Source organism: Silurus meridionalis, chromosome 28 (assembly GCF_014805685.1).
Source record: "Silurus meridionalis isolate SWU-2019-XX chromosome 28, ASM1480568v1, whole genome shotgun sequence".
NCBI classification, from domain to species: domain Eukaryota; kingdom Metazoa; phylum Chordata; class Actinopteri; order Siluriformes; family Siluridae; genus Silurus; species Silurus meridionalis.
The window spans coordinates 8,712,670-8,727,027 of NC_060911.1; the positions used below are offsets into that span (position 1 = coordinate 8,712,670).

General features: G+C 38.7%; 1 protein-coding gene across 34 annotated transcripts in view; it reads left to right on the forward strand.

The window, feature by feature from the left end:
• The window catches only part of LOC124381468 (receptor-type tyrosine-protein phosphatase delta-like), a 434,510-nt gene that overhangs the window by 373,030 nt on the left and 47,122 nt on the right, over positions 1–14,358 (forward strand). For 15 of the 34 annotated variants that reach the window (XM_046843111.1, XM_046843117.1, XM_046843118.1 and 12 more), the window contains 9 exons: positions 1,218–1,523; positions 2,455–2,648; positions 3,257–3,283; positions 3,615–3,732; positions 4,448–5,035; positions 5,437–5,537; positions 7,450–7,706; positions 8,355–8,448; positions 13,109–13,318. In XM_046843111.1, coding sequence (XP_046699067.1) covers positions 1,218–1,523; positions 2,455–2,648; positions 3,257–3,283; positions 3,615–3,732; positions 4,448–5,035; positions 5,437–5,537; positions 7,450–7,706; positions 8,355–8,448; positions 13,109–13,318 — 1,895 coding nt within the window. The remainder of the gene's footprint in view (positions 1–1,217; positions 1,524–2,454; positions 2,649–3,256; positions 3,284–3,614; positions 3,733–4,447; positions 5,036–5,436; positions 5,538–7,449; positions 7,707–8,354; positions 8,449–13,108; positions 13,319–14,358) is intronic. The other 19 variants (XM_046843134.1, XM_046843137.1, XM_046843140.1 and 16 more) reach the window with 3 other exon arrangements.

A 14,358-nucleotide genomic window follows, 5' to 3' on the forward strand; every position in this document is an offset into this window, starting at 1 on the left:
CTTTTGACCAACGTTTTTTTCTTTTCTTTTTTCTTTTGCTTAGAATTGTTCTTAGACAATAGGCTCCTGAGCAATTTGATATCACGAAACGCTGTAGAAAGCTCAAATGCAACTTTGAACAGTTTGAGCAAAAGACATATTTCCATTCAATAACAGACCTCACATTTATCATTCATTTATTTAAATTGAGTTACAGCTAAATGTTTGATTGGCACATTTATCAAACTTTCTCAAATTGAGCTTTGGGCAATTTGATGAGCACTCACTAAAAGCTCCACCAGTGAAAAGAAAAGAGACAGGAAAACTTAAATTTTTAAGTTTCCCAGCCACTGCTTTGTCTTCTAAAGACTATTTGAATACATGTGAGGTCTTTTGAAGAAGTAATGAGGGAGTAGAGCAGGTAAGTATCAGTCCAGCAGCTCAGTCTCTCAGATGTTGGGAAGTAAAGATGATGAGCCTGTTCTTTGGGGAGAGTAAGAAAGAGTCTGTCTGCATGCCACAGTCTAGGATTTTAAACGTCATTCATGTTTTCTTGGATCAATCAGGCTTTTACCACAAACCAACAGGCATCGGAAAGGTTGGTGAGCAATGCAACATTTTCGGTATCGAGCTGACACATCAACCTTTACATTTTTGGATTGATGGTAACTGCTTGGAATATATAATGCAGAGTTGGGAATTTCAGTCATGCTTAGCTAATCGTGACAGATTTATATATATATATATGATGATTTAATTTAGTAAGTGTTCAATGCAGCCAGATGAGCTGAGATATATATATATTAGTGTAGTAAGTAACCTAGTTGTGAAGGTAACTCGTGAAGGTTTCTTTTTACCCCTCGATTCTCACCATATGTATTTCATGTTTGTGAGTTCATTTTCTTGATCTTCATTTAAAAAAAAAAAAGATTTTGCCATCCTTTTTTTTTTTTCTTTTTGTGAGGTTCATTTCTTAATTACATTTATTTCAAAACTTTTATGTTGGTCTATGTGAGCCATCCTCATTTTTGTCCTTTATTTATGTTTTCTTTGTCTTTTATGTTTGTTTTTCTCATCACCACCACCACCACCATCATATCTATTTCAACCGCAAAAACTAAACAAAACAACAAATCCTGCTACGCTAAACCCACAATCGAACCTGGAATTCAACCAAATCGATTCAACCCGAACTCAAACGAATTCACATCAAACAACGAATCAAATTTGTCTGCCAGAGCCCTCAGCCCCGCCACAGGACGTCAAATGTTTTAGTTCCAGTTCCACCAGTATTCTGGTAAGTTGGAAGCCACCACCTATGGAGCTCCAGAATGGGATCATTACCAAGTACACCATTCAGTACGCAGCTACAGAGGGGGAAGACACCTCATTACAGGAGATAATGGAAATTCTGCCAGAAAAGACTCGATACATCCTGGAAAACTTGGAAAAATGGACGGAATACCGTGTGACAGTTACAGCTCATACAGATGTTGGAGCAGGGCCGGAAAGCCTACCACAACTCATCCGTACAGAGGAGGATGGTATGTTTTGCCAAAGTGCTGTGCCCTTTTGCTAATATGTCCCCCATCCCTGAATCTTTTCTCACTTCTTAATACTGCTTATGGCAGACTTTTGCCCAAGCCACCTTTATTAAACTCCCAGACTCCTTTCCTTTCTGCCCTTGTTTAAAACATTATGGCAATTTTTTGATTTTACAACTAATCCCATTAACCTGGATCACTTCTGCTCACTCAACTGACATTTTAACAGTACCTTGGGCAATTTTTTCTGCATTTTTGAATAGTTTACTTTTTCTACTTTCAAAACAAGACAATTTCAACAATAGCATGGCATTTTCTTTGCAAGAACCCCAGGCCTAAAGCTTCCAAAAGTCCTAACTGTCTGTCCTCACACTTTTTTCAGCATTTTGGATTTGTTTTTAAAACGTGATATTCTTTTTTGAATTTTTACTTCGCTGATTGCACTTTTTGTACATTTTGCAAACATTTTTCATGCAAAACTTTTATGGACAGTGAAGGGCAAAAAAAAACAAAGGAAGTATTTTTCTTTTTCACAAATGGCCCATTTGACATTTTTCTCTATTTCAATTTTTTTATTTTTCGTTTTTTCAACACATTTAAGCCAAACTCTTTCTGGGTGCTTCAAAACGTTGAAGAACCCTCTTTGGCTTATTTTTATTTTTTACTCCATATTTTGAGTCCACAAATTCATTTTTTTACGTCTTGCAAAAAATGAGGTCACCTTTATGACCTGTATTTTTTTTTTCCTTTTTTTTTTTTTTTTTTTTTTTTTTTTTTTTTTTGCCAATGTTGAAATTTTAGTGTCATGCTAAACTTATTAACAGTAGATTTTTATTCACCCTGCCATGCTCACGGGAGTTGTCCGGTCAGGGGGAAAAGGGTCTGCTGTAATGTTGACCTTTTTTGTTTTTTTATCCCATGATTCCTTCAGTTCCCAGTGGCCCGCCTCGCAAAGTCGAGGTGGAGGCTGTCAACTCGTCGTCTGTTAAAGTGCTGTGGCGATCGCCGGTGCTCAACAGACATCACGGGCAAATTCGTGGATACCAGGTGCATTATGTCAGGATGCTTAATGGGGAACCAGTGGGCCATTCTGCCATCAAGGACATCTTGATTGATGATGCCCAGGTAGGCACACACCTGCACATCACACTGTCATGTGGAAAGTTTTTTTTTCCTCTGAACATGATCATTTATATCCTAATAATACATAATATGACTTACTATGAGTAACCCAAGCATTCAGCAGCTCATGTTACAGTTGAATAGTTTTCACTACCAATACGGGAAAGACAAAATAGCATAAGTGATGCAATCAGTAGCTGTGAAACGGTAATGGAAAATAAAAAAAATTGGAATCTCTTTCTCGCTGTTAGATGTATATGTTTGATAACAGAGCTGACAAAACCAATAAATTTCCCCATTATAATTTTTTACATGATATCTACATGACTGCATGGGTTTAATTTAGAACAAAAAAAGTAATGAAATCTGCTTATACTCATCCATCTGCTGCAGGTTTTATCTGAATGAAACACTGAATCTGTCATTGCACGTCTTTTACCATTTATTTAACAACATATTACAAGCGGTTATTTAGATGTTTTTTCTTTCCTCTTCAAAAGGAAATCTTTTTTCTTTTCCCCCAGTGTATTTGCCTGCATGTAACATATCATGTGTCTCTTAACAAACATCATCTCTTTTTCTGTCTCTCTTTTCTAATACATGTGATCCAGTGGGAGTATGATGATTCAACTGAATATGTGAGTACATATAAAAAAAAGTGAATCCTAAAAGTGAATCTTATTAATTTGTTACACTATACCTACCATACATACACTATCATTCCGATTAAAGCCAGCTGAAAGGTGTGGAAAAGCACCGATGATTAAACTAATATAGTATGGTAATCAGATACTGTAGTCTATTCTACATGCATTGGGCAGTATTAACTGGAAATATACTTTCTATGAAAATCCAGTAATGACATTATATTCCTATGTTTTATTTTAAAAAAAATGCATATTTTGCTATTCTGGTCCACATTACTTCATAAAGAATTTAAGATTGCTTGCTTCCTTTTTTGGTCTTCAGGAAATGGTCCTGACAGACTTGCAGGCAGAGACCACGTATTCAGTTACAGTGGCTGCCTACACGACCAAAGGTGATGGAGCTCGCAGTAAGCCCAAAGTGGTCACAACCATGGGAGCAGGTAGGCAATTAAATGAGTTGGTTGTTAAATGGTTTCTGGGAAAAGCTAACAGGCTAGCACATCATACAACTTCAGCATACAAATAACCAGAATAAACCATTTTCCTTTCTGTTACGAAGCAATTATTGGCCCTTTAATAATGGCTGCACTTCCCAAACTGACTTTGGAATGTTCACTGTGGTTAATAAAGTAACGGTAAAAATGTTGGAAATCTGATATTTGATAAAGAAGACCTGGGAAATATGAATAGAATATATCACAGTACTGTATATGTCTTTTTTTTCCCTGTAGTAGTACTATTTATCTCCATGAACATATGAAATTGTGTTTAATTCTGAAGAAACAGACACTAAAAAAGAATTTTGCCCGATATCACTTTAAGAACATTACACCTTCAAGGTAGCTACGTTGCATTAACTAGTAAGAATGACTCTCACTGTCTCGCAAGCCTCTGGTGCTGCATGGAAAAAACAAACATATATAGGACTCTGGTACAGTAAACAAAAGGTGACTTTGAGGATGATGCCTCCTAATCCCAATAGGCAGTTCTGAAAGTCCTTATCAAAGTCAGTGCACATGCGGCCGTCTACACGCTGCCTGCCTAGGAAGCTACCCTCTGATTGAAACACGCCAACAGTACCTTGATACAATGTGTAACTTTGATACGGTGTGTATTTGATTCATCGTTCATTCACTTTGTTTTATTTTCTGCCAGTCCCAGAGAAGCCTCGCCTGATGGTCAGTCCCACTAACATGGGCACAGCTTTGCTTCAATGGCACCCTCCCCCAAATACACATGGCCCACTCCAGGGCTACCGGCTCCGATTCGGACGCAAAGACATTGAGCCCCTGACGGTTATTGAGTTCCCAGAGCGGGAGAACCACTACACTACCAAAGAAATTCACAAGGGAGCGTCCTATATTTTCCGCCTCTCAGCTCGCAACAAGGTGGGCTTTGGTGAGGAGACTATTAAAGAGATCACAACCACTGAGGACAACCCCTCTGGTTTTCCACAAGGCATCGTGGCCGAAAGCGCCACCACGACTACCATTCAGGTCAGCTGGCAGCCCGTGCTACTGGCCGAGCGCAATGGCGTTATTATCAAATACGCCCTTCAATACAAAGACATCAACAGTCCCAGGAGTCCATCTGAGCTTTTCATCACTGCCCCTGAGTCCACCGTAATCCTGGATGGTCTTAGAGCCGACACTACCTATGATATCAAAATGTGTGCCTTCACCAGCAAGGGCCCTGGGCCTTATAGCCCTAGCATCCAGTTCAGAACACAACCGCTAGATCAAGGTAGGAGAACCAAACCAACCCTTTCAACACACCCTGAATCAACCTCTGGCCAACCAGCTTCTTCTCAAATCTTCTCTCTCTAATCCTCGAGCAATGCAGTGGATTTCTGAGCGGGAGAGCAGATAGTTTCTGGGGCGACAGTGTGATCTTTCTCCTTGTATAAAATAATAAATAAATAAATAAATAAAAGTCCTGAAACGTATAAATCTGTGAGCCTGTGGTTGCTGCTGAGTAAATGAAAGGTAAGGTGAAAGTAATGGGCCTAGTCCTGTGTAGAAGGAAGAAGTGTTAAAAAAAGGTAAGGTTGTAGTATGTGGCCACTCCCCTGAATGGAACAGGCAGAACAGAACAGTTTGTGCTGGCCATGTTTGTCTAAATCATCTACTCCACCTTTCTTTTAGCAGTGTTTGCAAAAAATTTTCATGTGAAAGCCGCCATGAAGACCTCCGTGCTGCTTACCTGGGAGATTCCGGACAACTACAATCCCGCCCAGCCGTTTACAGTAAGAGAATTCAAGACACTGCTGCTTTAAATACAAACTAGTGCACCGAAAAGACGCCTACACTTGTTATCATGGGAGTTATATTGCCAAAAGATTGTATATACCTGATCATAATACTTCTGTGTTTTTAAATATTCACTTCCAGATTTAGTTTAGTATAATAATAACCTCCACTCTTCTGGGTAGTTTTCCACTAGATTATGCAGTGCGGCTGTGGTTATTTGTGCTCGTTCAGCATTAGGAAGGTCATGCGCTGATGTTTAGGGTTAGGAGGCCTGGGGCAGTCAGCATTTCAGTTCATCCCAAAGGTGTTCAGTGGAGTTGAGGTCAGGGTTATGTGAAGGAACTTTCAAGTTCTCCCATTCCAACCTGGACAAACCATGTCTTCATGGACCAAATAGGGTCCACAGGGGCATCGTTGTGCCAGAATAAATTTGGGCCTCTTATTTAAAGTGAATGGAAATCTGTACCGTATGCTACAGCATATAAGCCAGGGGTGTAACGGTACACAAAATCCAAGTTTGGTACGTCGCTCGGTTTTTAAGTCACGGCTCAGGTCGATTTCAGTACAGTTAATGGGAAGAAATGCCAAACATCAAAATGCTTGTTGTTATTTTATTAACGCAGTTTATTATTAACATTTGTGAACTCAACAGTTTACATTGTTTAAAACTAATTTCAATGAAATGCCTGCTTGGTTAAAATAGAAAAATACATGTATGAAATAGAATAAATCTAATTAATGCAATACACTTTTTTTATTATCTTGATTAAATTGCATAAATCGATTATATTGACAAATTCATTTGGTTAAATAAAATTAAATATATGAACAAATTTTATTAGTCAGACCCCATTCGGGTAAAACATATCTTTTATAGAATCGCCTTTATATATGAACAGTGAAATTCTTTCTTCGCATATCCCAGCTTGCTCGGACGTTTAGGTCATAGTGCAGGTTACAGCTATGATACAGCGCCCCTGGTGCATAGAGGATTAAGGGTCTTACTTAAGGGCCCAAGAAGGGCAATTTGGCAATATCGTGTGCTTGAACCCCGACCTTCCAATCAGTAACCGGGCACCTTAAACACTTAACTACCACTCATCCTATATATATATATATATATATATATATATATATATATATATATATGTGTGTGTGTGTGTGTGTGGGTGTGATACATTAAATATTGATTTTCTAAAGCTATGTTCTACTTAACTGTTTTATTTATTTCAGCATACTTTAACAAGTATCTTCATTCCTTCCATCCTTCATTCATTCACTCCGTCAACATGTTAAATTGTCAGGATTTTCTCCTTTTAAGAGAAATTCTCGTCGTAAAATACGTTGGCGATGACAGGAAGTGGCAGCGATTTTGCACTTGTGCAGAACAAAATCCCAGTTTTCACCCATGCATATTGCAAATCGTATTTACGGTATAGATTGAGTAGCCATAGTGACACTGCACATGAAGCTTTTTCCTTTCCTTTCTCTTTTTTATTTCTTTTTATTTTTTTAGCTCAATGTGTGAGGCAGAGACTGAACAATCTCACGGTCCGCCACTTATTATGTTTGTGAGGGACCTCAGTTTGTAACTATGTTTGTTGTCCGCACGTAAAAAGGATTGCATTTCTCTACACATGTGCACCCAACCGAAAGCCCTGTACTCGAAACAGTTCTGTACAAATACGTGTACCGTTACACTCTTAATATCAGCACATTCTGTGTGCTTTCAAGTTTGTGACAACAGTTTGGAGAAGAACGGCACAAGTCAGTCGCCCGCATATTTTTGAGCATATTTTGTATTTACCAATTAGAACCCTTGATTGTCTAAACAGCTTTGTTCAGTTTTTTTTTATTCAAAAGCTTGGCTAGGATCTCTGAGAGATGTGTGTGTTTTTCTCTCTATAGATTCTCTATGATAATGGCCAGAGTGTAGAAGTGGATGGGAAACTGACCCAGAAGTTGATCACAAATCTTCAACCAGAGACTCAATACTCTTTCCTCCTGACCAATCGAGGGAACAGTGCTGGCGGTCTGCAGCATCGCGTCTCCACCATGACCGCCCCGGACATCCTGCGCACCAAACCCTACTTAATAGGCAAGACCAACTCCGACGGCATGATCACTGTGGAACTGCCTTCCGTTCACACCACTGAGAAAGTCAAGTGAGTCAATTCTGCTTCCTATGCTGTCTTTATGTTACATTTTCTTTTCTTTTCCTTTTTGATCCCACCGTTGTTTTTCATTTCTCTGACAGGGCCTAAGCTAATTATTCAGCTATTAGCTTTAATCATGGCACCATTCTGGCTTTCTGGCTAGTACTAGCCTTGTTGCAGCCAGCCCACCCTTTCTGCTCTTGGCATAGCGTTTATTTTCCTCCCTGTCCTTTTCTAGGGGAAACCCCACTCATCTCCGCTAGACAGCTGCTAGATCCCAAACCAGAGAAGCCCTTTTTTTCATTCTTCGAAGTGCTAGGCAGGTTTTATCGACATGGTAACAGCTAACGGAATTAAACTGTTTTTATTTGCTAACAACTTGATTTTTTTTTTTCATTTGCACTTTCTGTCTTTTATTGAATGCATTTAATCCAGCGTTGGTTTAAAGACGAATGGGAAAAGGCTTATTCATATTGATGAGTTAATCTCGATCAATGGTGTTTCGCTAAAGCAAGCCCTTGATTTCTTCATGGCTTAACTGGTTTGTTTGCTTAAAATGAACGAACAGACACCTGCAAAGGCTTTAAACTGAGATAAAAGTACCAACTTCGATGCAAACGCTTATCCTATATATAATATGTGCTTTCTTTTTTGAAGGGGATACTACATTGTGGTGGTCCCTTTAAAGAAACAGCGCCCTGGAAAGTTTCTCAAACCCTCAGACAACCCAGATGAAATGAACCTGGAAGAGGTAAGGAATAATTTCACGTACTGTTTGCTCATTTATGCTCTTTTTTTTTTCTTTCTTTCTTTTTCATCAAAAGTTCAAAGCGCGTTGTATGTCCAAGGTCACCCTAGCAATATTGGTTCTTCCCCCCCGCTTTCGGTTTTCATCAAAACAAGTTAGCGCAACGGCGAAACATCAGAGTGCGCCGAGATCTTAGACATCGATGACAGCACGGGAAAAAAGTAGCTGCACTCAAGCTGCAGAAAAGCGGCAAAGACAAAGAGAGAGATCGGCGCTCTTAGCCCAGTCATTCCATCTTTCCGCCTCTGCTGCCCACGTTGTGGAGAGCAGTGAGCAGGGCCACATTCATATGCAAATGGATCCTGATAGGCTAATGGGCACAGCGTGAGCACTAACACCATAATGTGTTACCTCTTCTTTTGAAGTGCAGACGCTCATGATTAAGAGAGGGAGAGAAAGCGAGAATAAAAGAGAGCCAGTGCGGGAGGGAATTTTATTGACACGCTGCACCCACTGTGACATATTATTTTGGGCATGAATAAACATCTGTCTGTGCGTTAAAATACCGGAGATGCATCAAAGCATGATGGAACGTATGCAGAATAAGGTTTTATTTGTATGTGCATGTGTATTTTTTGCTGAGCATTTTAACAGAACATAGAGGTTATATCCATAAGTCCAAATATTTTTCAGAATTTGTCTGATCTGTACCCGCTGGATGTTTTCGACTCAATTGAATATACACTAGAGGTCGACTGATTTATCGGTTTTGCCAATTAAATCCATACTGATATTTTTTCCGGCTTCTGGTCCACTGTCATTACGAGAGAGTTGAATCACTGATGCCATGTGCTGCTTTTTTAATATATTTTTTTACACATGAGGCTGTGTGTTGCACGGAGAGCGCTATATTGTATTCGTTATTTATAATGTATTAATTATATAATTATATTTAATCATTAACTTTTTATTTTGTTCAGCACATTCTCATGATTCAGTACTGTTTTTATTTGTTTTTATTTATCCAGAATCCATTGGTTGAGTAATCAGTTATCAAATACGATCCAACATAGCAATCTGGCGATAATGCAGCTGTCTTGAACACTGCATTTCTAGATGAAAATATGGAAGTCTCAGAATTCCCGCTGTCCAAATAGTGATAAGACAGAAGTAATGCTTATTGGTTCACACCATCAAACTAATAAAGTTGCTAAAAAATGTAGCGGTACTTTTATTTTTTCACGCATCGACTACAGTAGTGCTTTGCTTGTTGGGGTTTCAAAATCTAGATTAAAGAAGTTACAGGTTGACTTTGGAGTCTTTGCATTGGCTCCCTTTAAGATTCTGGATTGATTGAAAAATTCTTATGTTGCTCCTACACGGTATGACCCCTCATTATTTGAGGTGTGATTTTCGCTCTTTTGATTCTGGTCTTTTAGTTGATACATGTACCTGTTTACGTTCTATAGGTGATCAGGCTTTTTCCTCCCATGCACCAAAACTCTAGAATGCTCTCCATATTAAGATTAGACGGGCCAAAACTTTTAGTGCTTTCAAATCTGCTCTTAAAACTCTAAGAACCTTTTTTAGGATAGCTTTTATGTGTTTTTTTTTTTTTTTGCAATGTATTTCCTAATGTGATCTTTAATTCAGTTATTTTATAATAATAATAATAAATATAATATTTGCAAGATAATAATTATAATCATAATTATTATTTATTTTATTTATTTTTCCTATACTTTTAAAGGCACTATATAAAATAAAGATTATTATTATTATTATTATATTCATAATTAATAATTATATTATTATTATTATTATTATTATTATTATTATTATTATTGTTGTTCCTATTATTATATTAGTATCAGTAGAATACCTACAGCATGTAGTGGAGGTGGACTGATAGTGGATGCTGTAAGTCCTGCACTAGTATGGTGTATCCTGTGTTCTGATCCATATATATTGAATAGGAAACTATGTAATATATACTCAGTGGAAGGTCTATATATTCTCAATATAGGTGTAAATATGTTCTTTATATGACTAGGTTCTAGCTGTGATTGTACATACTGGTTAACAGGTTAAATCTAAAAAAAAAAAACAAGAAGTGACTCACCTTTTAAGGGCATGTTCACACACATGCACAATTTATTTCTCTGTCAATATTTGTGCTCACAAATATTTTGAAGGTTGGCCCAAGGGCAGCGGGATTGAGCGCGTTGTGACGGGTCAGGCAGTGAAGATTGAAGACATTATCACACTGTCCATGTGCCTTAGAGAAAAAGCCTGTATTCACACACACACACATACACACACACACACACACACACACACACACACACACACACACACACACACACACACACACACACACACACACACACATATATGTATATACACAAAGCATTTTTATTTTTTTTGTTGTTGTCTCACATAACCTCTTTTTATCTCAGGCAAAGCTTTTCCAAAATGTGTGTTCAAGTGTAAAAGGTCACTTTCCAGTCAGGTTAAATATAAAGCATGACCATAGAATAAGAAAAAAGGAACAAAAGCGAAGGAAGGAGGGAGGGAACAAAGGAATTAAGAAAACTGTGGAAATCCCTGATGGAAGAAATAAAGAAAGAAAAGAAGAAAAATATTAAGGATGGAGGTTGTATGAAGGAAGAAAAGGAAGGAAGGAAGGAAGGAAGGAAGGAAGGAAGGAAGGGAGGAAGGAAGGAATTAATATGGTAGGAAGGGAGGAAAGGAAGAAAGGAAAGAAGAAAATTCAAATGAAGGAAGTAAGCGAGGAAAGGAGGGAAGGAATTTAAATGGTAGGAAGGGAAGGAAAGGAAGAAAGAAAGGAAGATTTATTAGATTTGGTCTGTAATGTTTAGTTTGGTAAAGTATTCCTGTCATGAAGAACATCTTATGTAGGCCACAGTACAGTGTCTATAAAATTGACTGATAGCAGATGCATCCAAACACGAACTAGCGTCTTCCAAACAGGTTTATTTTGTAGCAACTCCATACACTTTAAAGAAGGTGTGAACCAAAAGTATTGTTTAGTTTTTTGTACCTGTTAAGGAGGTTTGTAAGGAATTAAAGACAGACTGTTTTAGCTTATATATATACAGTGGAACCCGGTTATGTCGATGTCCTAGGCCAAAAAGCATCGAGATAACCGATGATCAAGATAAACGAAAATCAATATGGCGGCAGTATATTAACGTGCTTGAAATTTCTTTATGTACATGATGTGCGTTAATAAATAAGAATGTGCATGCACGTGTTTTTGGAGGGGTTTTTCACACAACAGCGTTTCCGCAATTTGTTTGATGAAGGCATGCTATAAAAATACATACAGTACATGTTTATCTGTCAGGAATCCACCTGCCACGCCCCCTTCGGCCCCCTTCAGCGTGTCAGGTGCTTTCTCGGCCGCTTTCTCTGAAGCTCCCGGCTTCAATCACGCACATATGGTGCTCGTTTAGCATCATCACCAGCTCCTATTTAAACTTCCACACTCTCACTGTCCGTTATTGTTGGTATATGTTGGTTCACGGCGGTCGTTGTTATCGCTCATGCGTATCCCGGTACGTGCCTTCCCACAGGCACTCTCTCAACGGCTGCTCTTTTCTTCCCAAAGCGCACCGCGGATTCCCCCCGATCCTGCCGGTGTTCATTCTATGCTTTTGCTGCTCATCCCACGTTCTCCTGTGTACTGTTCAGCGCCGCGCTTCTACTTTCGCCTCCCGTTCATCGCATAACATTTAACAACAAAAGGCATATGTGCACTAACTAACAGCAGAGATTCACCAGTATACAATAAACACCTGTAGCATCTGTAAGGCTTGATTTTTACGCCACTTTCGCGAGTTCTTTTGCGGCTGCACCGAGATAACCGACGTTAAATGGCAAATTTTTCCCCCCTTGTGCTCGAGATATTAGGGTTCGGCGACATAAAAAAGTCGACATAACCGATAAAAAATGCTTATAAAAAGCGAGAATTTGGTTGTCGAGTTAACCGAGGTCGAGATAAGTGGGTTCCACTGTATATATATATATATATATATATATATATATATATATATATATATATATATATATTCAATATATATATATATGAATCCCGTGAAGTGGATGAAAGAAGTGGTGGTCATTAAACAGTAAGTGTTATTCAGCATGATAAGCTCCGCCCCTATAGTTCCAGGTCGCAGGGAAGCACTTACATTCGGTGCCACACAGATGAGGATGAGATCTCTTTTTGAGCCTGGTTCCCCTAAAGCCATCTCAGGCAGTTGTTCCTTGCCACAGTTGCCACTGGCTCACTCATTAGAGACAAACTTACAAATATACATGCTTTAATAGCCGCTTTATCTGTATAACGCTGCTTTGAAACAGTGTTAAATTTGTTATTATACAAATAAAAATAAGTTGAAGTGAATTTTTTGTACACTGGTAGAAACAGCTTTACTCGAGGGGGCAAAAAAGTTATTTTTTAAAGTTCCTGGGTTCCCGAAGGGTTCCTGTATTAGAAAAAAAGGCAATATTATTGGACCATGAGCCTCTCATGTGTCTACTTGCATAAATAAAGAAATGTAAATTCAGATGATTTATGAACACGTTTTTGTTGGTTTGATCAGCTCTGTTACCGCCTTCTGTCTTCTATCATTAGCTTCTGAGAGAGATAAATCGGACAAGTGGAGGTGTGCGTTTCCGAAGACAGGCCGAGCCTAAACCCTACATCGCCGCGTTCTTCAAAGAGCTGCCTACTGAGTTCACCCTCGGAGACAACAAGATGTATGGAGACTTCGAGAACAAGCAGCTGCTCAACGGACATGAATACGTCTTCTTTGTTCTCGCCGTCCTGGAGATTTCCGAAAATGTAAGTTTTTTTTTTTTTTTCTTCGATATCCGCCCCCATCTTCATGCTTTTTTCTCCCAGTCCTTTTTTTTTCAAACTGGCAGTACAAACTGACTGATAAACTCCTTTGCCATGTGTTTGCTCACTGTTTCCGGGGGAATTTTGAGCTTCAGGCTCAGCTGAGTTGAAGAAATTGGTTTGGCGAGGTTTACTCAGAGACACTGAAGAGGTTATGTGTGGGCGTGTATGTGTGTGTGTGTGTGTGTGTGTGTGTGTGTGTGTGTGTGTGCCTGGCGAGGGTGCATTTATATCGTAAACCTTTTGTTAGGTTGAGTTAAAGTTAGATTTAAGTAGGCAGTTCACTTTATTCCTCCCATTGAGAAATTCATATTAAGGTAAATGCAGCATTTGGCATTAATTAACTGCATTAATAATTATGTCAGCAGAAGGTCCTCACAAGGATAGTAAGTGGAACGTATGTGTGTGTGTGTGTGTGTGTGTGTGTGTGTGTGTGTGTGTGTGTGTGTGTGTGTGTGAATTAAACTTGGCTGCCAAGTAGTGCAGGCCCCAGAGGACTGTCAGTCTAAGGAATGCCTAGATAACTGCCTTCTCTTTAATAGCACCAGATACACGGGACGCCTTATCTACTCCGTTGCAGTATGTGTTAAAGAATGAGAGAGAGAGAGAGAGAGAGAGAGAGAGAAGTCTCTCAAACCAACAGAATTTGTATTTGATGAACAGTATTTTTAATTCAGCGTTGTAATGCCTCTGCTGGTGCTGCACTTAGTAAAGGAATGATAAAAGTAAAGAGACAGTGTGAGAAAAATACAATTTTCGGAGCAATTTTTTTTTCTTTAAAAAAAAAAAAGAGTTGTTCAAAATCTAGAACCATGTTAAGTTGTTCCACTCACCCACAAGTTTTATGCAAATATTTAATGAGATATGAAGTGTTTGAATTGTCTGTTTAGCTCTTGAGCAAAGACAGTGAAATTAACTTCTACATTTGATTAGGTTTAATTAATTATCTGAGTTTATTTAGAAACAAAATGATCTATAGGAAC